The sequence below is a fragment of the Salvelinus alpinus genome, chromosome 25, assembly GCF_045679555.1.
Source record: "Salvelinus alpinus chromosome 25, SLU_Salpinus.1, whole genome shotgun sequence".
NCBI classification, from domain to species: Eukaryota; Metazoa; Chordata; class Actinopteri; order Salmoniformes; family Salmonidae; genus Salvelinus; species Salvelinus alpinus.
This window is the reverse complement of record NC_092110.1, coordinates 746,919-770,960: the sequence shown is the minus strand read 5'-3', so window position 1 is coordinate 770,960 and position 24,042 is coordinate 746,919. Positions and strand designations below refer to the sequence as shown.

General features: G+C 41.2%; 1 protein-coding gene across 1 annotated transcript in view; it reads left to right on the top strand.

The window, feature by feature from the left end:
* The first annotated feature begins 304 nt into the window (after window positions 1-304).
* The window catches only part of gpr137c (G protein-coupled receptor 137c), a 56,883-nt gene continuing 33,145 nt past the window's right edge, over window positions 305-24,042 (top strand). Inside the window, exon 1 of the mRNA XM_071365107.1 lies at window positions 305-993. Coding sequence (XP_071221208.1) covers window positions 607-993 — 387 coding nt within the window. The 5' untranslated portion in view covers window positions 305-606. The remainder of the gene's footprint in view (window positions 994-24,042) is intronic.

Genomic DNA, 24,042 nt, shown 5'->3' with positions numbered 1-24,042 from the left:
CTTCAGAGCTGACATCATTGCAAGCCAATCACAAAGAAGGATTCTGGAGGCTGGGTACCATACTGACCAATGTTGAAATAGTGGGTGGAGAGAAAACGCTACAAGGTGATATGGACTGAAAATGGACACCATTGTGGTTCTATTGCGAGGCATTTCAGTGATTTCAACGCAATGTGTGATGGAAAGGGAGCCAAGATGGCGTTGATTGATAGCTAGTTCAAGGCTGCAGCTTATTGGTCAGTAGGCGGGCTCTAAACTGCAGCTTCACTCAGCTGATCTCTCCCTACTTCACGTCCCCTTTTTTCCAGAGTTGTTTTTTTGCACAGATGAGCTGCTTTGCAGAGACTGGAGGGTTTTCTTGTTTGTCTGTTTTATAGCTATAGCTGTTAAGTCATCCGTTCTGTCGCTAACCCTCGGATTTATGTCGGTAGGTGGTTAGTTAGTTAGTGTAGTTTTATCAAGCTCGTGCTTTTGTTTTTGAGTGGACATTAAAAAAATTATACCAAATTCGTGGAAAATACATAAAAAACTGGACCTTCTACTATTTTAGAATAAAACATTAGATATGCTTATTTAAGTCGTTGTTGTTACACTTATCCGTTCGCTATGTTGTTGAAAGAAAACCAGGTCAGCCTAAGTGTTTTCACGTCTGTAACGGACTCAAGTGATGAACCGATTCGAGCTGCGGTTCCTCCGTCTGTGGAGCTCGGACTCACCATTGTGTATACCATCCTATATTCGCTACTTTTTGTGTTTGTTTACTTGCAACTTTGGCTCATTTTGCGTTATGGACACAAGCGCTTCAGCTACCAGAGTGTCTTTCTTTTTCTCTGTTTGCTGTGGTCAGCGCTAAGGACTACATTATTTTCATTCTACTTCAAGAACGTTGTCCAAGCAAACCAGTTGCAGCCTTTGCCTTACTGGCTGTTGTACTGTTTTCCAGTATGCCTCCAATTTTTCACTCTGTGTCTGCTCAATCTTTATTTTGCACAGGTAAGTGCATGTTGATACATTTTCTGATGTTGCAAAGTCATGTTTTTCATGTACACACAATCAGACGTCTGTCATACGTCATCTTTATTATAGGCCTATCAACTAAACATGTTTATCATATTTTTTTGTACATGTAATTTATCATGCTAAATTTATGAGTAAAGAGTATGTCTCCAGACAATATGCCTATAGGGCCATTTCCATGTAAAAGGACCCATGAGCACCAACATGTAAAGTTCACAGGCGCACGACAAATTGGGTGTCAAATGAAAGCTGAGTGTATTTTTGAGAAATTAAGACAAATATAAAAAAAATTACTGTTTTCCATCCCCAAAAAATTACAAATAAGAAACGGTTTTGAATTCTTGTCAGACAGATTGAAAAGGGGTCTTGTATTTTATTTTTTTAAGATATTAGAAATACATCAAAACACAATAATGTGGAAGTTAAGACCCCAGCCAACTAATATCAACATATATTTAGTTTAGGGGGGGAAATTCTGCCTTTAAGAAACATTGCCCTGTGCCTTTAAATTCCGTTACCAAAAACACACATATCTTGAAGATATTGTCTCATTTATCTCCCTCATGAGGAGGGAGGATAATGAAAGTTCACAGAAGTAAAACGTAAAGGTAGAACTATGAATCAGTTCGAGTGTTTTTACTAATATCGACTTTGTTATTAATTATTAAGTGATTAAAATCGGTAACACAATTTCGGAAGAATTGCTAGCTACAATGGGAAATCATAGTAGTCACAAGCCACAGTTGGGTCATCTCCTTTCCACTGGCATAGTACTGTTATGTTCAGCTGATAACTGTTTTCTTTCTCTTTCTGTCATCTGATGGTCAAAGCAAGAGTGTGAACAGTCTAGACAACCCCTCTCTCTAATTAATGCCACCTCTCCCGGATCTTACTAACACGTTTTAAAAAATATAAAAAATATTTCACCTTTGTTTAACCAGGTAGGCCAGTTGAGAACAAGTTCTCATTTACAACTTCGATCTGGCCAAAATAAAGCAAAGCCGTGTGACAAAAACAACAACACAGAGTTACACATAAACAAACGTACAGTCAATAACACAATAGAAAAGAAAAATAGAAAATCTATGTACAGTGTGTGCAAATGTAGAAGAGTTAGGAGGTAGGTGCCTACCCATGAGCCCCCTCTCTTTCCATTTACTGTAAGCAGCATCCTCACCCACTGAGCACCGACCAACACCGGATGTCCATGCATTTTGAAAAGTAGTTGACATTTGGTCAGTCCGTCCTGGCCTTGATTCCAACATCCAAGGAATGTCTGGACCGGCCTTCATTTGGCCCAAACATAGACGTCTATGTTTCACAAGTATGGACAGTACAGTAGAATAGAGCGCAGTACAGCACATTAAAGAAAAGTATAGTTCAGTACTGTACCGTAAAGAAAAGTAGAATATAGTTCAGTACTGTAGTGTAGAATATAGTGGAGTAGAGTTCAGTACAGTACACAGTAGAGTTCAGTATACTGTACTGTACTGAACTATACTTTACTTGACCTTCCTGTACTGAACTCTACTGTGCTTTACTCTACTCTACTGAGCTCTACTGTGCTGTACTTTTTTAGTGGTGGAGCTCATTAAAATAATAGTAAGTGTGTAGAATAATACCCAAATATGCAAAGGAGGATATTGCATATTTCTACCTTTGTCTACCTATTTAGGATACATCACTATCAACTGGAAAAATAGTCTCAAAACTAACCTATAGTCATTTACAGGAAAATCCAGTTCAAAAGAGTAGATCTCCTTTGCATACTAAAGCCAACCCTGGTATCATGACTATTCACCTGGTTCCCACAGCCTCAAAACCTATCTTGTTTGTCTAAATTTGACTCTTATCACATCTGAAAATATTTTGATGCTTGCTTCCAATCAGCTCTTCTTCACACTGTAGGCTACAGCAGTCACTCTCACGCACCCTTTCTCTTGTCTTTGTTCCACTGTGGACTGACTCACTGCGCACAGCAGCAACAACAACCCTCAAACCTGTAAGACAATCCCTACTGTGTCCCAGAGCAGTACTGGCAGCCTCTGTGTGGCATATGTCCATCGCTTGGAGAGGAGCAAAGAGAGGGGTGTGTGAATGTTTTTCTCTCCCCAAGTCTCAGCAAAGCGAAGCTTCTCTTGCTCGAGCGAAAGGCTGCAAGTGCACTGATACCGCCACAAGGTGGCATTTAAACACGGTAGCCAATCAGAAGCATAGCATCACCCCTTTCTTTGTCCTGTACTATTCCAGTCACACAAAAAGAGGTTTGTAGGCAGCGAGCAGTATAGGAGTAAAGCGCTCTAGCACTCTGCCTCACATATAGCATAAATCATCTGAAGTCTCCAAATATCTGCCAAATCTGCCAAATATAGACCCTTTTTTGTGAAGATGGATAAGGATGGTCATAGTGTATTGGAGGGGTTGTTGTGTGAGGGAGATGGGGGGGTCGCACCTGGAAGCATCCCATTACCGTTGGCAGTGACCTTCATCATCTGTTCAATGTATGTTCGTCATGAGTTTGAGGACAATCAGTGGAATATCCCTTGGTACCTGCTGTTGCAATTTTCAAATAACACATGCCCCAATTAGTTGATGATTTGTGTTTACAGTCCGTATGGTGCATCATGATGACAGTTCTGATTGAAATAGGTCATCTGTGGGTAACACTATAATATACCTAGGTAATTGTGGTAATCCAGTCAAGTTGGTGATTTGCTCATTTTTTTCTTTGTTCTGACATTAGGGCCGGGAAGATATCAGTATCGCGATACTCGTTGTTATCGCGACAAGGAAACAAAACACGAAGCATATTTAACTTCTTTAGGAAAACAGCCCCTAATGTTGGAAACACACTTCATTATGTTCTCATCCAGAGTCACAGTTATTTATTTTCCTGGTTTTAAAGGACCAAAGAGTTAGGTCTGCTTCGTGTTTTCATTTTTGCCATGGGAAAAATATTGCAGTACTGGTATCGTCACAGCCCTATCTGACATGGCATTCCATCAAGGGGAGGCTAGGTCTGGAGTTGTTGCCATAAGGTGTGTGTGTTGACTGTTTCACAGACAAGTCAGGTGTCAAGGCCTTTTTGTCCTCTTTTCCGATGACACAGCCATGCATGAGGTGTCATGTGCTTTTATATTCCCCTTGTAAAAGTCTACCTCTATCCATCCTCCCTCTCCCCCCTCTCCTCCTCCCCTCCCACCTCATCCCAGGAGATGGGGGCGAAGTGATAACCAATTCATTTGTCAGATTACACTTTCAGCAACTCTCCTGGTTGCGTGGCAGAAACACATTATGGCTTGCTGTGCCTTGAATACCAACTGTTTACATTAAACAACCATTCCCCGGTGCATGTGATCTGTGCAAATTGCTGTCTGGCCTAATGCATGCATTGCCGGAGCCCGGCTGGCTGCTGTGTGCTGTTACAGTTAAACTGACATGTGACTTATGCAACAGTGAAAAGAGCAGAGAGAAAAAGCGAGGGGGGGAGGCGAGAAAGAGACAGCAAAATGGTACCATCTTGACTAAAGACTCTTTGTCATCAAAAGGCGTGTCATTCTCTGCCCAAACTGGGAAATATTGATTCCAACTTTTAGGGGATTCACTCTTTCAAACACCTGAGAATAAACAAGTGTGTAACAAGTTAGCTGGTGTGTCCTTGCAAAGATAATGAGTTCCCGCCTGGATATCGCTATGCAAGCCCTGACGATATAAATGATCTGAGAGCGGAAGATTGAAGAAAAACAGGAGACTACCCGAACTCCAACACAGACAAGTGGTCTCGTGAAGATTTCTTCGCCACTATTGACTGATTGGAGCGGTGTTGAACGTAGTACTGTGTAGTAATGTTTAACTATCTAGGCCAGAGTTGCCACTATGACACAGTATTGGCAGCCAAAGCCCTTTGAATTCTACAGACCTGGCTGTGGGATACAGATACCCTACATTTTAGGATCAGCTTTCCCTCCCCTAATCCAAATCTGGGGAAAATGCAAAACTGACCCAAGATCTGCGTATTGGTGCAACTTCACCCTACATACACAGTGGAAGTAGGTAACCAGACCAGTCCAACAGAGCTCTTATTCACCGGTATCGTTTGTTTCGTTTCGGAATACCAGGATTCAGGAATGTTGTTTTGTTTCTCCCCCTGGACTTGCCTGAATGTGGTTATCAATGAAATCAAGAAATTGTCCGTCCTTCGGTTTTTCTTCCGTCGTGATTGCAAATGAAAAGCATAGCCCATTGATTACAGTTTTTGAGGATGTGGATAGGATAGTTAGTCTAGCTACATCGGCCATATAGGTGCATGTCTCTGCTACCTCTGTGGTAGCCTCTGCTTATGCTCCTGAGAGTGGCATGAATGTGACTGCCCGGCCGCAGGTGTTGCACAAACGTTTGTGTAACATTACACCAGTCATTTACATGTGACCTGTGACTCAGACAGTATGGGCCATGTGTGGAGTGTCATCTGCATCTGACTCAACAACATTTCCACCATGAGTTTCCTGTTCCTCACAACCTAAATCTCCTTTCTTTCTTTCGAATGTCTATCTCTGTTGTTCTCTCTCCCAGTCTCGCTCTCGGTTTTTCGATCCGAGTCCCTCTGTTGTTTTCTCCCTCCCAGTCTCTATCTCTTTCTCTTGCTCCCTCTTTTAGTCGCTCACTCTCTCTCTCTCTCATTTGCTTTTTCTCTCCCAGTGTCTCTATTTTTCTCTCTCTCCCCTCTGTGAGTGATGGAGAGAAGGCTGGGAACCGGGGCCTGTCTCTGTTTGTCTACCTCCGGTTGGACAAACAGGTTTTTCTTCGTAGCAAGAGGACCATGCATTGAAAACAGAGGCCCTTGCAGGTCTCAGTGTTTTTGTCTGTCAGATTATCGTGTTCAAGTTCCAGTCAAATGGTTTTTACAGCCTGTCCACAAGTCATGATTGAAACTGGGTTAAGGCCAGTCGTGACGTTGTCAAAGCCAGCGCTAGACCCTGAGGACACAATAGAATCTTGCATTCCTCTGACTTGAAGTCATGACCCTGCATATCTTCACAATACTGAAGTCATATAACCTACGGTTCGATCTCTCCCATATAAACATCTGTCTGCTGAAATCTGCATTGTGTTCATTAGGGACAAAACATTCATAACATGTTTTGTTATGATAACATAACATTCATAACATTTGACTATGTTATGAAACATAGTCAAATGGGGAGGTGCCTGAACTTCTCCAATAAGAACACTGCTTTTTTGTTTGTTTTTATTGCAAAGTGTTGTGTGACAGTGTGCGCTACTGAACACAACCCAGATGTATTAACCCAATGGGCTTCCTTTCCTATTGCATCAGTGCAATAGTATCCTTCCTTATGCTCAAAATACTTTTTTCTCATCTACTACTCTCAGCTTTAGCCCTCAACTGAAAGCTTCTAAAGTTTAGATGTGTTCCTCTGTGGCTTAATTAGTAGAGCATGGCGCTTGCAACTTCAGGATTGTGGGTTTGATTCCCGCTGGGGCCACTCATACAGAAAATGTATGCACACATAACTGTAAGTCACTTTGGATAAAAGTGTCAGCTAAATGGCATATATTAATCGATATTATTTATAAAGCTGTTACTACAATCATAATAACTTTTTTTTTAATAACATACGTTTTTGAGAAATCTGCGTAGACACATCTCCCAGATTTGATACCTCAGTATACATTGATCTTTACCTTAGAGTCAGTCCACTGTGATTGACTGAAGGATTACATTACATTAACCCTTTACACTCATGGAAATGGGCATATAAGGCAAAATGTAAATGTTTCTAACAGAATAAATATAAAATGCATTTTGGAGATTATGGGGAAATTATTAGACCTAAGATTACTGTTGATTTTATGTGCATTTTACACTGTACTTATTGAAGCATTTTTCAAATAACAAAATCTGAAAATACTCTGGATACATTCAGTAATATAAAGAAGAATATTCCTTGAATTTGTGGGGTAGTTGCAACATAAGAAAAACATTTTTTACAAGGGTCTGAGTGAGAGGACTAACTGGTTTCTCCAAGTGGCTACACATCTCTCCAAACGGCACAGTTCCTACGTCATTTTAATGCACTTTATGACTCGAGGAAAGAAAGAACCTTCAAATATAAGGGCCTTTTTCTTTGTTGCTCTACTAGCTTTGCTGTTGAGGAACAGAAACAAGCACATTGTCGTTTTTTGGGGTTTGGAACACAGCTCTGTATCCCCACCATAACACAATTACTGTTGTTGTTTACTCAATGCAAAAACATTCCATTATAAGTCTTGATCTGGGTCAGTTGGGCAGAATTTGAACTATTGCCAACATGACTAGCTAAATTATAGAATATGATCTTTTTTTTAATGGTATTTTACAGATCTTACAGTGTTAGGCTTTCACAAGGCACTTAATTGAGTCATGAGGGCATTCGAGTGCGTGTTCCGCAACTAACTTTCTTCACAATACGGCTCATTCTGTTCAGGACAACCCGGGGTATGACGCGTGTCATTCTACTGACTGTACATCATTCATAGCGATCATAAATGTTTCTACTATAAATGAAATGAGTTTACATTTTGAAATGTGAAATGCACATTTGTACTCACCCGTGTGTGGGTTTACTTGCATGACATCAAAGCGGTATTTATTATAATCCTCAACGTCTCATCTTTCAGAACACATCAACTCCTCTCGAATTTACTGCATTGCCCTCACTCAGATAGCAACAATGGGGATGGGGGCATCTTTTTGTTGCGCTTGGTACACACATTTAGAATGGCTCAGTTGAAACCCATACAGCACGGTAAAGCGAACAGACTGAGCTCTGACATCATATATAGTATGTTACTGTACAGCCACTGCGTTCCAATTGAGGCACATTTCAATGACCAAATCTACCAATTTTAACCCGTGTACACGATGACAGGGGCTGTGAGTGTAAAGGGCTACGGGATGCTTCTGCAGTTCTGAATGGGTTGTTCATCCTCATAGAGAGGGAAAAGGTCAACAGGAAATGATGTGTTAAGCCCCTGTAAATCTGCCAGAGAACCACAGAGACAGCCAGGGATAAAGAGGGTAATTTAGTTGAAGAAGCTTATTATTTTTTTTAGCTGAGTCATCAGACAGACGCATTACCAAGAGTGTGTCTGTGGGCTTCCTCACAGTTAACCCATAGTTATATAAAAGCTATGCCAAGACTCCCTGCCTAGTGACACAATAGAAGATAGGGCAAAGCTTGATAATTAGTTGAATATTTGAATCAGCTGTGTAGTGCTAGGGCAAAAAACTAAATGTGCATCCCTTTGGGTCCCGAGAATCGAGTTTGGGATACCCTGAGAGAAGGCATTTTTCTGCCGAGGTGTAGGTAACTGTTTTGTGTTTGTATTACTATGCAGTATATACATTTTTATATAATATATATTTTTGGCTTTTTACAGCTTTATCTCCCCAATTTTGTGATATCCAATTGGTAGTTACAGTCTTGTCCCATCGCTGCAACTCCCGTACAGACTCGGGCCAATTGTGCGAAGTCTCATGGGTCTCCCGGTCGCGGCCGGCTGCGATACCGCCCGGGATCAAACCCGGATCTGTAGTGACGCCTCAAGCACTGCAGTGCCTTAGACTGCTGCGCCACCTGGGACGCCTTTTACTATGCAATATTGATCTAAGATTATTTTATCTCAGTAGATATGGGCCATTCTACAGAAGTGATGCAGTGATGCACATTTTTATCCTATTTTTCCCCCCCAAAAATCAGCACACATATCTTCCATCATATGTCAGGTAGACATAAATACCACTCACACACTTATTTTGTGTTGCATATTTGAAATATTTACCTGAATTCCTTACCACCCCACTAAATTTGTCAATATCAAAACAACATAGTGAAAAAGTTGCAATAAAGGGAGAACCATGCACAGTAGTGAAAATTTTTATGCCCAATGCAGCCATTTTTATCTCAATATCAAATCATTTCTGGGTAACAATTAAGTACCTTACTGATTGTTTTCAATCAAAATGGTGAAAAAGAAACAAATAATTTTTTGCTAGGTACTTAATTGAGAGAAAACAAATGCCTGCATTGGACATTCAAGAGTGGTCAACTGGGTTGTCAGTGAATATTGTCTTCTTCTTCAAATTGGATTGCCTATGGTTTATAAACCAAATACTAAGTTAATATTCAGTATCATGCCAAGACCAAGATTTATACCATGACATTGATCCCATGATCCAGACCCAGTGAGTTGAGACCATGACAAGTTAAAGACCGAATGTATGTGGTTGTAAGAAACTTAAGTAGAGTAAACTTGAGTAAGGTACAGTAGATCACAGTACAGTAGGGTACAGTAGAGCACAGTAGAGTACATTACAGTAGAGTATAGCACATTATAGACATCTATGTTTTGGCCAAATATATCTCAACGTTTGGGCTCTTGGAGGGTTGGAGTGCTCCTGCTGGCTATGCATCTCAATATTCTACACTTTTTCCTAAAGTGTGTACTTGTCCTCTACCCACATGGTGCTTCTCTGTGACTCAGTTGGTAGAGCATGGCGTAGGCACATTTAAAAGAAGAGATGGCTTCAATGGTGCTGCCTGTGCAGTCACAGACGCCATAATGGCACAAATACAAAGATGAGCTCTCTTAGCTGTCAATTATTTTGTTTGTGATTGTTTTGTTTATTTTGTACTTCAAAGAATCCCTGTAGCTAGCATATGGCTGGCTATCTTCCATTTGGACAGATGTATACTGAACAAAAATATAAACGCAACATGCTACAATTTCAAAGATTTTGCTAAATTACAGTTCATATAAGGAAATCAGTCAATTGAAATAAATGAATTAGGCCCTAATCTATGAATTCCAGTCTTTCCCCACAAAATGGCGGTTGGACGAACTACCAAATTTTCTAAAACGACATTGGAGGCAGATTATGGTAGAGAAATTAACATAAAATGATCTGGCAACAGCTCCCGTGGGCATTCCTGCAAGTCAGCATGCCAATTGCAGGCTCCCTCAAAACTTGAGGCATCTTTGGCATTGTGTTGTGTGACAAAACTGCACTTTTTACAGTGGCCTTTTGTTTTCTCCAGCACAAGGTGCACCTGTGTAATGATCATGCTGTTTAATCAACTTCTTGATATGTTAGACTTTCTGGTGTGTGGATTATCTTTGCAAAAGACAAATCTTCACTAACAGGGATATAAACAAATGTGTGCAAGATTTGAGAGAAATATGGGGGGGGGGTTCTCATGAAAGATGGAACCAACACTTTACATGTTGCATTTATATTTTTGAGATAAAAATAAGCTTTTTTATTTCTGCTCATGAAACATGCGACCAACACTTTACATGTTGCGTTTTTATATATTTATTTCCCAGCAAACATATGTTTTAGTCCCAAGACCGTACTTCACATATTTCTTGAAATATTAGATCAGGGATGGGCAGCTGGCTTGGCACAGGCCACCCACTTTTGTATGCCCCGCAGATCAATTTCCACATTTATAATTGTTTTGGAGCTCAGTCGAGGTCTTAACTTAAAGTTGAGAGTTAGTGTAGCAGAATACTCAAGGTGCAATTTAGAAATTTGGTTGTGCTCAGCACTTTTTCTCTTGTCACTGACATTCACTCAATTAACCCATGTCAGGAATTATTTTTACATTGGTAAGTTAGTCTAGCCAGCTATCTAAACTAGAGGTCGACCGATTAATCGGAATGGCCGATTTAATTAGGGCCGATTTCAAGTTTTGGACACCGATTTATTTTCTTTATTTTTTTTACACCTTTATTTAATCTTTATTTAACTAGGCAAGTCAGTTAAGAACAAATTCTTATTTTCAATGACGGCCTAGGAACGGTGTGTTAACTTCCTCGTTCAGGGGCAGAACGACAGATTTTTACCTTGTCAGCTCGGGGGATTCAATCTTGCAACTTTACAGTTAACTAGTCCAACGCTCTAACCACCTGATTACATTGCACTCCACGAGGAGCCTGCCTGATATGCGAATGCAGTAGAAGCCAAGGTAAGTTGCTAGCTAGCATTAAACTTATCTTATAAAAAATAATCAATCAATCATAATCACTAGTTAACTACACATGGTTGATGATATTACTAGTTTATTTAGTGTCTCCTGCGTTGCGTATAATCGATGTGGTGCGTATCGTTTCTCCAATGTGTACCTAACCATAAACATCAATGCCATTCTTAAAATCAATACACAGAAGTATATATTTTTAAACCTGCATATTTAGCTAAAAGAAATCCAGGTTAGCGGGCAATATTAACCAGGTGAAATTGTGTCACTTCTCTTGCGTTCATTGCACGCAGAGTCAGTGTATATGCAACAGTTTGGGCTGACTAATTTGCCAGAATTTTACGTAATTATGACATAACATTGAACGTTGTGCAATGTAACAGGAATATTTAGACTTATGGATCCCACCCGTTAGATAAAATACGGAACGGTTCCGTATTTCACTGAAAGAATAAACGTCTTGTTTTCGAGATGATAGTTTCCGGATTCGACCATATTAATGACCTATGGCTCGTATTTCTGTGTGTTATTATGTTATAACTAAGTCTATGATTTGATAGAGCAGTCTGACTGAGCGGTGGTAGGCAGCAGCAGGCTCGTAAGCATTCATTCAAACAGCACTTTTGTGCGTTTTGCCAGAAGCTCTTCGCTGTGCTTCAAGCCTATCAACTCCCGAGATTAGGCTGGTGTAACCGATGTGAAATGGCTAGCTAGTTAGCGGGGTGCGCACTAATAGCGTTTCAAACGTCACTCGCTCTGAGACTTGGAGTAGTTGTTCCCCTTGCTCTGCATGGGTAACGCTGCTTCGAGGGTGGCTGTTGTCGTTGTGTTCCTGGTTCGAGCCCAGGTAGGAGCGAGGAGAGGGATGGAAGCTATACTGTTACACTGGCAATACTAAAGTGCCTATAAGAACATCCAATAGTCAAAGGTTAATGAAATACAAATGGTACAGAGAGAGATAGTCCTATAATTCCTATAATAACTACAACCTAAAACATCTTACCTGGGAATATTGAAGACTCTTGTTAAAAGGAACCACCAGCTTTCTCAAGTTCTGAGCAAGGAACTTAAACGTTAGCTTTCTTACATGGCACATATTGCACTTTTACTTTCTTCTCCAACACTTTGTTTTTGCATTATTTAAACCAAAATGTTTCATTATTTATTTGAGGCTAAATTGATTTTATTTATGTATTATATTAAGTTAAAATAAGTGGTCATTCAGTATTGTTGTAATTGTCATTATTACAAATAAATAAAATAAAAATCGCCCGATTAATCGGTATCGGCTTTTTTGGTCCTCCAATAATCGGTATCGGCGTTGAAAAATCATAATCGGTCGACCTCTAATCTAAACTTGTAGTAATCATGGTCAAATTATGACTGGGGGGTCCTACATTGATTTTGTTTGTCACTCTCACTCAGATATCATATTTAAAGCTGCAAATATTTCTTTCCACCCTATGTCAACATTTCTAAAATTGCAGGGCCGATTAAAATTATTTGCTCAAAACAACATTTCACCTAGTGCCCCCAAATGGCTAGGGCCAGCTCTGACTACATGTGTGGGTATGGATGTGGATACTCACCCCCATCAAAGTTGCCCATCCCTGTATTAGATGTTCGGTAGTGACACAAATACATTCAGATTTACCAACTTGCTCATTCATTTTCTCCCAAATGTTTGCAGACATACTCACGATAAAGCCATGCTAAGACGAGGAGACAGGTGCAATTCCGTCGACTGGGGATATTTGTAGGATTGTGGTTTAAGGCACATTCATTCTACTGTCTTTCAATGTGTGTTTCGATAGTGACATCAAAAAGGTGGGACAGCGTTCTTTAGAGAAAGTACTAATTAGATAAGTCAAATCAAATTTTATTGGTTACATACACATGGTTAGCAGATGTTATTGTGAGTGTAGAGAAATGCTTATGCTTCTAGATCCGACAGTGCAGCAATATCTAACGGGTAATATCTAACAATTCCACAACAAAACCTAATATCTGAAAAATTCCACAACAAAACCTAATACACACAATCTAGTAAAGGAATGGGCTGAGAATATATAAGTATAAAATATATGAATGAGCAGTGACAGAGCGGCTATGATGCAATAGATAGTGAAGAATAGATAGTGAAGTACAGTATATACATATGAGATGAGTAAAGCGAGATATGTAAACATTCTTAAAGTGGCATTATTAAAATGACTAGTGTTCCATTTATTAAAGTGGCCAATGATATCAAGTATGTAGGTAGGCAGCCGCCTCTCTGTGCTAGTGGTGGCTGCTGTTTAACAATCTGATGGCCTTGAGATTGAAAAACAGCGTCTATCTCTGTCCCAGCTCTGATGCACCTGTACTGACCTCGCCTTCTGGATGGAAGCGGGGTGAACAGGTAGTGGCTCGGGTGGTTATTGTTCTTGATGTTCTTTTTTGCCTTCCTGTGACATCGCGTGTTGTCCTGGAGGGCAGGTAGTTTGCCCCCGGTGATGCGTTGTGCAGACAGCACCACCCTCTGAAGAGCCCTGTGGTTGTGGGCGGTGCAGTTGCCGTACAAGGCGGTGATACAGCCCGACAGGATGCTCTCAATTGTACACCTGTAAAAGTTGGTGAGGGTTTTAGGTGACAAGCCACATTTTTTCAGCCTCCTGAGGTTGAAGAGGCGCTGTTGCGCCTTCTTCACCACACTGTCTGTGTGCGTGGACCATTTCAGTTTGTTGGTGATATGTACACCGAGGAACTTAAAACTTTCCACCTTTTCCACTGCTGTCCCGTCAATGTGGATAGGGGGGTGCTCCCTTTGCTGTTTCCTGAGTACTGTATCTTTCAATATATTATGCAACAGGTGGGTCTAATACTAGATTCTGATTGGTTAAAACCGCGTTCCAGACGGTGTCTATTCCACAAGTTACCACCGGCTAAGGCTATGACATTAAAATGCCTGTTCACTGTTCCATCTCACTGTCTCATTAGCCCAGCTAGGCAATTTATAAACGTGATCTCCACTGTAAAAAGCATCTAGACATTTGTATTAACCTTGCTGTCTGTCTGACATTTGCAACATTGTGTCAAACACTGATTCAACCACAAAGACCAGGGAGGATTTCCAATGCCCCTATTGGTAGAAGGATAAAAAAAGCAGATATTGAATATCCCTTTGAGCATGGTGGAGTTATTAATTACACTTTGGATGGTGTATCAATACACCCAGTCACTACAAAGATACAGGCATCCTTCCTAAATCAGTTGCCAGAGAGGAAGGAAACGGCTCAGGGATTTCACCATGAGGCCAGTGGTGACTTTAAAACAGTTACAGAGTTTAATGGCTGTTTAATGGCTTTCCAGACAGATTAGCAGGATGTGTACTCAGAGCATGCGCGGACAAACTGGCAAGTGTCATCACTGAAATGTTCAACGTCGACCGAGTCTGTAATACCTACACTACCGGTCAAAGGTTTTAGAACGCCTACTCATTCATTGGTTTTTCTATATTTTTACTATTTTCTACATTGTAGAATAATAGTGAAGACATCACAACTATGAAATAACACATGGAATCATGTAGTAACCAAAAAAAAGTGTTAAACAAATCAAAATATATGTAATATTTGAGATTCTTCAAAATCCACCCTTTGCCTTGATGACTGCCAAGAATGTGCAAAGCTTTCTCTCAACCAGCTTCACCTGGAATGCTTTTCAAGCAGTCTTGAAGGAGTTCCCACATTTGCTGAGCAATGGTTGGCTGCTTTTCAATTTGGTTGAGGTTGGGGGATTGTGGAAGCCAGGTCATCTAATGCAGCACTCCATCACTCTCCTTCTTGGTAAAATAGCACTTTCACAGCCTGGAGGTGTGTTGGGTTATTGTCCTGTTGACACAGCTGACATAACTTGTCATAACCTGTGATAATATAGTCATAACACTGTCATTACACGACTATTTACACCTGTAGTGACATATATTGCGTTATTTTATGGATGGTTATGACACCTGGACAATGGCAATTTTAGCATGTACATTTTGGTGGGGCAAGCAACAACAACAAAAATTGGGGGATGCATGCCAGCAAAGCCACTACACAACACTAAGCAATACATTAATTGCACTATAACGGTGACAAACGGTGCCCACAAACCTTTAGGGTCTACATAAAGCTGTCCCAAAAGCAGTCCCAACACATCATCGGAGCCTTGTCTGGCAGCGAAACCGTTCATTCAGCCTCATTTACTGCCTTTAAAAAAACATAGCTGATATGGCTGACTTGCTTAAACAAATGTGGTTTCTACTAACAATTGAGATATACAAACTATGGCATAAGGGGACGATTAATTTCGATTAAGACATTAATGAGCGAGCTAGGATGGACGTAGTCAATATAACTTTGTTCAGCACGTTTGAAATGTATAATGACTGAATTCAGAAAATGAGCCATTCTTACAGTATTCTCCCTGTACACCAAGTCAGAGCCGTAGAATAAATAAAGGGCATATAAGCAGACAATGAAACTTTTACAATATTTGATCATTACATTTCTCTAAAACAGGTTAAAGACTACATGTGCATCGACCAAATTATTACAAATCATATCAATTACAAATCATATCTCGCTTTACTCATCTCATATGTATATACTGTACTGTACATGGGCTACTAACAGCTTACTACACAACATACACTTAGTATTACTTTCTTAGCTACAGTATTCATGTCTCCCTGGCATATTATATAATTTATGCAGCAGCATACAATTCATTTTTGGACTCACCTTGTTGTGCTGTACTCACTTGAACAGGAAGGTGGTGCGGCGGTCCTTCGTGGGCAAATTTTGCCATCAAACCTTGTCATCAATGTCTGGCATTCTCTTGATTTATTGTGCTTTCAAGAATACTGGGAACTCGTTAAAAAAAAATCATTACTGACGTTAGTAATCTTCAGGTCGTAATTCTAGAAAGAGGCCCAGTTCCCGACTTACAATTCGAGTTGGATGACCGTTCAAAGGTATTTTCCCAGTCTGAGTTTTTTTTTTTCCTGAGTTCCCAGTTGTATTGAACTCACTGAAGTCAGATTTCCCAGTTCTGAGTTAACAGTTTTGAGCGCGGCAGAAATCATGCCTCATTGATGGCATGGCCAATGTTGAATGTTAATCATGTTAAGTTTGGAAAAGAGACTTGAACCGGGAATTGGGACCACACACCCACTCCACTGAATAGCAGGCTAGTGATTGCTTTGCTTTGCAATGCCGATACGTTTTATCTCCAATTTCTCTTAATTATTTATCTTCAGATGACAAGAATTGAAAAGGATTTGCCAGTAGATTGTCGACTTGATTCATGACTGCTAGCTAAGATTTTGAAAGTATGATGTTGACATGATCAGTCCAATCTAAGCTACTGTAGATATAACTTGATTTGACATCATTTTATCTGTGGCCAATGACCTTGAGCCTTCTTGGATGGGCACTTCTAATGTAACTCTTTGGCAGCACCCAAGGGGCTTGAAATTTCGAGCTCTACTTTTAGATTTGGCAGTGACGTAGTGTCCCCATGAGTGACCCAACACTGAGCCAATCACGGCGCAACTAGAGAACATTACCAAACCCTACACTCTGTATTTTCCGCTTGCTGCCCCACCACCACAGAAAGCACTGAGCTAGGCTGAAACTCCTGCATTTTGGAACTGCCTTAAGAAAGCAAAAAAGAGACCATGTTTGGAGGCTTTATTAACTCAATTATTATTATTATATATTTTTTTACATTGCTTGCAAACTGATATGTGACACGTATTAATGCCAAAATAAGATGCAAAACAGGCAAACCCCCTCAAAATATATATATATATATATCATTATGTAATTTTTTTTTAATTGCAAAAAATGTGGGGCTCAAAACAGGTGGGGCTCCTGTGTCACTTTACTTGGACTAAAACATAGTTTTTAAATCATATAAGCCAGATAAGCCTATTACGTGCATGCCCTTATGTCAGTCATCAGTCCTGCTCCTAAAATCTGCTCCTGTATTCATCCAAGTCATCAGCAACAGAGCTTTGCGGTAGGCGTATGTCTGAAGTCAATGTCTGTGCAATTACAATGATCTTATATGATCAATTTCAGAAAATGTTATATAACATAAACATACTGTTGACAAGTACGCTTTGGTGTAATGGAATGTTTTGCCTTGTGTGGTAGGTTTTGTGGGTTTTGACGCTCTTGTGTAGGTGTCATAACCAGCCATAAAATAATGCAATATATGTCACAACAGGTCTAAATATATGTCATGACAGTGTTATGACCATATTATGACAAGTTATGTCAGCTGTTATGACATATTATGGCATGGTTATGAACATGTCAAAATGTGTTATGATTCTGGGTGTCAATAAATGTCCTAAATTTTGTAACTTTTTTTGTGGGGTGGGACTGCAATTTGTAACACTTCTGTAGAATCACCCATATACAGATGCTACCTGAGTTTCACACTAGAGAAAAGTGCCTCTTATCTGTGGTGGTTGGAAGTGCTTGAGTGCGATAGAAAGAAGAACAGAAAGCGGGAGAGATTAATGCTGCATTCATAACCAAGTGGGAAGGTGGAAATGACCAGTTGTGAAGTTGTAAATACCAGTTGGATGCATTCACGGGCTTTGAACTTGTTGAGAAACGCAGATTAGCTAATGGCCAACAAGCTGCTTCAACCATAAACTAAAAGTACAGCTACAGTATCATGCTTGTAACCAAATGATAGTGTTCAAAAAGCATATTCATAGATTGCTTTTTTTGTTGTTGCATTTAACTGCTGAAAATGTTGATATCAAGGTAATTTCCTTAGTATGTGATGTCAGAGGTCAGCATGTGGAAGAAGTCAGAGCTCAGGGTTAAATATATGAGTTTCCCACTAGTAATTACTAGTTGGAGGGATGTTCAAGTGGATTTTTCCCAGTTGTATGAGATAAATACCACCTTCCCACTTGGTTATGAAAGCAGGGTAAGAGGAAGAGACGTTCGTACGGTGGAGGGGACAGGAGGTCAAGGTAACCTTGAGGTACTGCAGGGTGGACGTCTTGACATTGGATTCTTGGTTAATATGGAAATGTGAGGGTGAGAATACAACAAACATAACTTTGGAGAGGAAAGGGTAAAGCTAACCCTGAGGTACTACAGGAGTGACCACACACAGTGACAAAGTGCTGTTCAGGAAAATAAAGAAATATGTGCTTTGTGGCAAAGGAGAGAGGAAGAGGAAGGATAAACCAAGATAACGTGCAGAGCAAACCACAAGAACCACATACATACAGTGATTACCACATACATACAGTGATTTTCAGAACAGGTTCTCAGTAATATGACACATTTCTGAAAAAGTTCACATGTTCAGGGCTATATTTTAACAAACATAAAGCAATGGTACGTCTAAGCAATGGCGGTAGTGTTATTAGGTCGGGGGGTGAGTCAGAAATATTTTTGCTATTTTCACAACCGGAATTATGAGCACAGTAGGTGGCGGTGGCGTGAAAGGGCTGGGGTTTGATGAATAAACAAGTCGTAGGCGTGATGAGGGCTTGGCCACTTATCAGCCAATCAACGTGTTCCATGGCTTAATACTGAATGCGTTTGTCTCAAGTTCTGTAGGTTATTGAAGGTCTTTGCGTTGTCATCAACTCCAATTCGGCTGGGGGACTAAATATTCTCCTCCTTGTCCATTGTGGATTGATACTACAGTTTATTAAATAGCATAGGCCACAGTAAAATAATATCATCCAGTGTTTGTTCAATAGCCTATGTTTGGGGTGTTGGCAGTAGACATTGTTGTAATTGGTTTGAATGAGCCTAGCCTAGCCAACATGTCTTTATGCATCGCATTTCTCCTAGAATAGAAAATACTTGGCTTCCGTAAATTGTATTGTACGTGTGATACACGTTTTATAAGCAATATATAGCCTAGGCCTACTTTTGATACTGCAATATAGGACTGAATAATTTAAATAAGTTTGGAGGTGCGTGTCTTTGGTAACCGCATGAGTCTCTCTCTTTTAAAATGGGGGTGGATACTTGAACAAGCGAAATGACGTATGCAGGTAGGCATATGTGTGTATGTTTTAGGATGTGCAGTATATTTTCAATTCAAGGCACTCTAACATATAGACCATTTAAACACCTTTTATGGTTAGGCTACTTTTCAAGGCCAAGATTTCTTTTTTAAAGGCATGACGCATTGCTGTTGAACCAGCCTTCGTTATAGTAGCCGAGGCCAAGGGTAAGGGTAGCCTATGAACAGGGTTGGGGGAGTAACAGATTACATCATTGACACTTCTCTGTTTTCTAAATGACATTCAAATCAGCATTGAAAAAGGCACAAGTTTAAGTTTGTTCCACCTGAGTGTGTCGGACCACAAGCCACTACGATGACACCACAAATGTGTTTGATCAATCGCGGGAAAAGGCTTTTGGAAGGCTACAGTCCAAGCTATGTCTTCCAATGGTGCGATTGCTATCGGCATCCAAAGATTTTCCAACTTGAATAAACGCTTGGAGGTAAGGATGAAAGGAGTGGTATAGTCTACGGCAATACGGATATCACTTATTATTGATATCTGCATAGAGCATTGATGTGAATCACACTGCTGCTCTCTCATTTAGCTATTTGCGCCTTATGGATTGTGGTTGTTGTGGATGGCTGTTCAGAAATATAGATGTGTATTTGAACCCAATAATGGTTGAATTCAAGAAGTTTAAGCTGCCTGTCAATCATTGTTATTGAAACCAGTGGACAGCCAGTGAAAAATGCGCTCTTGCAACAGCTGCTGATCCCAGCCTATGGAATAAAAGTGGGGCTTTTATTGCTCAATCTAATTTACATTTAAGTCATTTAGCAGACGCTCTTATCCAGAGCGACTTACAAATTGGTGCATTCACCTTATGATATCCAGTGGAACAACCACTTTACAATAGTGCATCTAACTCTTTTAAGGGGGGGGGGGGCTAGAAGGATTACTTTATCCTATCCTAGGTATTCCTTAAAGAGGTGGGGTTTCAGGTGTCTCCGGAAGGTGGTGATTGACTCCGCTGACCTGGCGTCGTGAGGGAGTTTGTTCCACCATTGGGGTGCCAGAGCAGCGAACAGTTTTGACTGGGCTGAGCGGGAACTGTACTTCCTCAGAGGTAGGGAGGCGAGCAGGCCAGAGGTGGATGAACGCAGTGCCCTTGTTTGGGTGTAGGGCCTGATCAGAGCCTGAAGGTACGGAGGTGCCGTTCCCCTCACAGCTCCGTAGGCAAGCACCATGGTCTTGTAGCGGATGCGAGCTTCAACTGGAAGCCAGTGGAGAGAGCGGAGGAGCGGGGTGACGTGAGAGAACTTGGGAAAGTTGAACACCAGACGGGCTGCGGCGTTCTGGATGAGTTGTAGGGGTTTAATGGCACAGGCAGGGAGCCCAGCCAACAGCGAGTTGCAGTAATCCAGACGGGAGATGACAAGTGCCTGGATTAGGACCTGCGCCGCTTCCTGCGTGAGGCAGGGTCGTACTCTGCGAATGTTGTAGAGCATGAACCTACAGGAACGGGTCACCGCCTTGATGTTAGTTGAGAACGACAGGGTGTTGTCCAGGATCACGCCAAGGTTCTTAGCACTCTGGGAGGAGGACACAATGGAGTTGTCAACCGTGATGGCGAGATCATGGAACGGGCAGTCCTTCCCCGGGAGGAAGAGCAGCTCCGTCTTGCCGAGGTTCAGCTTGAGGTGGTGATCCGTCATCCACACTGATATGTCTGCCAGACATGCAGAGATGCGATTCACCACCTGGTTATCAGAGGGGGGAAAGGAGAAGATTAATTGTGTGTCGTCTGCATAGCAATGATAGGAGAGACCATGTGAGGATATGACAGAGCCAAGTGACTTGGTGTATAGCGAGAATAGGAGAGGGCCTAGAACAGAGCCCTGGGGGACACCAGTGGTGAGAGCACGTGGTGCGGAGACAGATTCTCGCCACGCCACCTGGTAGGAGCGACCTGTCAGGTAGGACGCAATCCAAGCGTGGGCCGCGCTGGAGATGCCCAGCTCGGAGAGGGTGGAGAGGAGGATCTGATGGTTCACAGTATCAAAGGCAGCCGATAGGTCTAGAAGGATGAGAGCAGAGGAGAGAGAGTTAGCTTTAGCAGTGCGGAGCGCCTCCGTGACACAGAGAAGAGCAGTCTCAGTTGAATGACTAGTCTTGAAACCTGACTGATTTGGATCAAGAAGGTCATTCTGAGAGAGATAGCAGGAGAGCTGGCCAAGGACGGCACGTTCAAGAGTTTTGGAGAGAAAAGAAAGAAGGGATACTGGTCTGTAGTTGTTGACATCGGAGGGAATTCATGCTGATAATTTTTTTTGTCCATAGGCCTAATGGACATATGCTCAAACTCGCACACTTTTGATAGACTTATTGTCACGGATCCCCCCGGTACTGCTGCTCATTCTTTTCACCAGTTCCGGAGGTCTAGGTCACCGGTTTTCTAGGCTTCACTGAACGGGATTCATTATCATCAACCTGATTAGTATGTTATATACAGTGGGGAGAACAAGTATTTGATACACTGCCGATTTTGCAGATTTTCCTACTTACAAAGCATGTAGAGGTCTGTAATTTTTATCATAGGTACACTTCAACTGTGAGAGACGGAATCTAAAACAAAAATCCCGAAAATCACATTGTATGATTTTTAAGTAATTAATTAGCATTTTATTGCATGACATAAGTATTTGATACATCAGAAAAGCAGAACTTAATATTTGGTACAGAATCCTTTGTTTGCAATTACAGAGATCATACGTTTCCTGTAGTTCTTGACCAGGTTTGCACACACTGCAGCAGGGATTTTGGCCCAGTCCTCCATACAGACCTTCTCCAGATCCTTCAGGTTTCGGGGCTGTCGCTGGGCAATACGGACTTTCAGCTCCCTCCAAAGATTTTCTATTGGGTTCAGGTCTGGAGACTGGCTAGGCCACTCCAGGACCTTGAGATACTTCTTACGGAGCCACTCCTTAGTTGCCCTGGCTGTGTGTTTCGGGTCGTTGTCATGCCGGAAGACCCAGCCACGACCCATCATCAATGCTCTTACTGAGGGAAGGAGGTTGTTGGCTAAGATCTCGCAATACATGGCCCCATCCATCCTCCCCTCAATACGGTGCAGTCGTCCTGTCCCCTTTGCAGAAAAGCATCCCCAAAGAATGATGTTTCCACCTCCATGCTTCACGGTTGGGATGGTGTTCTTGGGGTTGTACTCATCCTTCTTCTTCCTCCAAACACGGCGAGTGGAGTTTAGACCAAAAAGCTCTATTTTTGAATCATCAGACCACATGACCTTCTCCCATTCCTCCTCTGGATCATCCAGATGGTCATTGGCAAACTTCAGACGGGCCTGGACATGCGCCTGCTTGAGCAGGGGGACCTTGTGTGCGCTGCAGGATTTTAATCCATGACGGCGTAGTGTGTTACTAATGGTTTTCTTTGAGACTGTGGTCCCAGCTCTCTTCAGGTCATTGACCAGGTCCTGCCGTGTAGTTCTGGGCTGATCCCTCACCTTCCTCATGATCATTGATGCCCCACGAGGTGAGATCTTGCATGGAGCCCCAGACCGAGGGTGATTGACCATCATCTTGAACTTCTTCTATTTTCTTCTATTTTCTAATAATTGCGCCAACAGTTGTTGCCTTCTCACCAAGCTGCTTGCCTATTGTCCTGTAGCCCATCCCAGCCTTGTGCAGGTCTACAATTTTATCCCTGATGTCCTTACACAGCTCTCTGGTCTTGGCCATTGTGGAGAGGTTGGAGTCTGTTTGATTGAGTGTGTGGACAGGTGTCTTTTATACAGGTAACGAGTTCAAACAGGTGCAGTTAATACAGGTAATGAGTGGAGAACAGGAGGGCTTCTTAAAGAAAAACTAACAGGTCTGTGAGAGACGGAATTCTTACTGGTTGGTAGGTGATCAAATACTTATGTCATGCAATAAAATGCAAATAAATTACTTAAAAATCATACAATGTGATTTTCTGGATTTTTGTTTTAGATTCCGTCTCTCACAGTTGAAGTGTACCTATGATAAAAATTACAGACCTCTACATGCTTTGTAAGTAGGAAAACCTGCAAAATCGGCAGTGTATCAAATACTTGTTCTCCCCACTGTATGTGCCCTCTGTTCCTTCTGTCTTTGTCGGTTAGTGTTCCCATGTTTGTTGGTGGTGTGAGGACCTATGCATTTGTGCAGCTGTTATGCTGCGTGCTTTATATATTGTGTATTGCGCGTATCGTCCCGTGGCTTTCAACAAGGTTTACCCTCGCTCTTTTGTTTGGGTACAGCCCAGTGTTTTGTATACGTGTTTGTTTTGGGTGTGTTAAAAACCCCTATTGTGTTTTCCTGCACCTGTCTTCAAATCCTTTATACCGGCGTGACACTTATAGGGGCACTCTGTAGTTGTTACATCCATTTTTTGATTTATGAATTATATTAATGTAAAGATAATTTTAATCATATTATATGTAGTAGAAAGCGATGGGTTATTAAAAGCCTACACAACCAACCCATAAAGTAAAATTTAACATCCATATGTGGTATGTAAACTTTAACATTGATTTATCCTGCAATAGATGTCGTTCAGTTGGTAACATACATTTTTGTCTTCTACTAATGACTCTTATTAACGGGGAAGTAATCTAAAAGTAACTTAATGTAATCAGATTACGTTACTGAGTTTTTGTAATCCAAACGTTACGTTACTGATTACAATTTTGGACAAGTAACTACTAATGGATTATATTTAGAAAGTAACCTACCCAACCCTGCCTATGGAGGGCTTGGTTTCTAATCATATGAAATGGAAAACAAGCAATCTGTTTTTTAAAACAACAACAATATTTCTAAATAGGATGGTGTCAGAAGCATGATATCATAAATTGCTTCTCTCGTTCCATGGTATACATGGAAGGCTTAAATGGCTTTATGAATCGACATT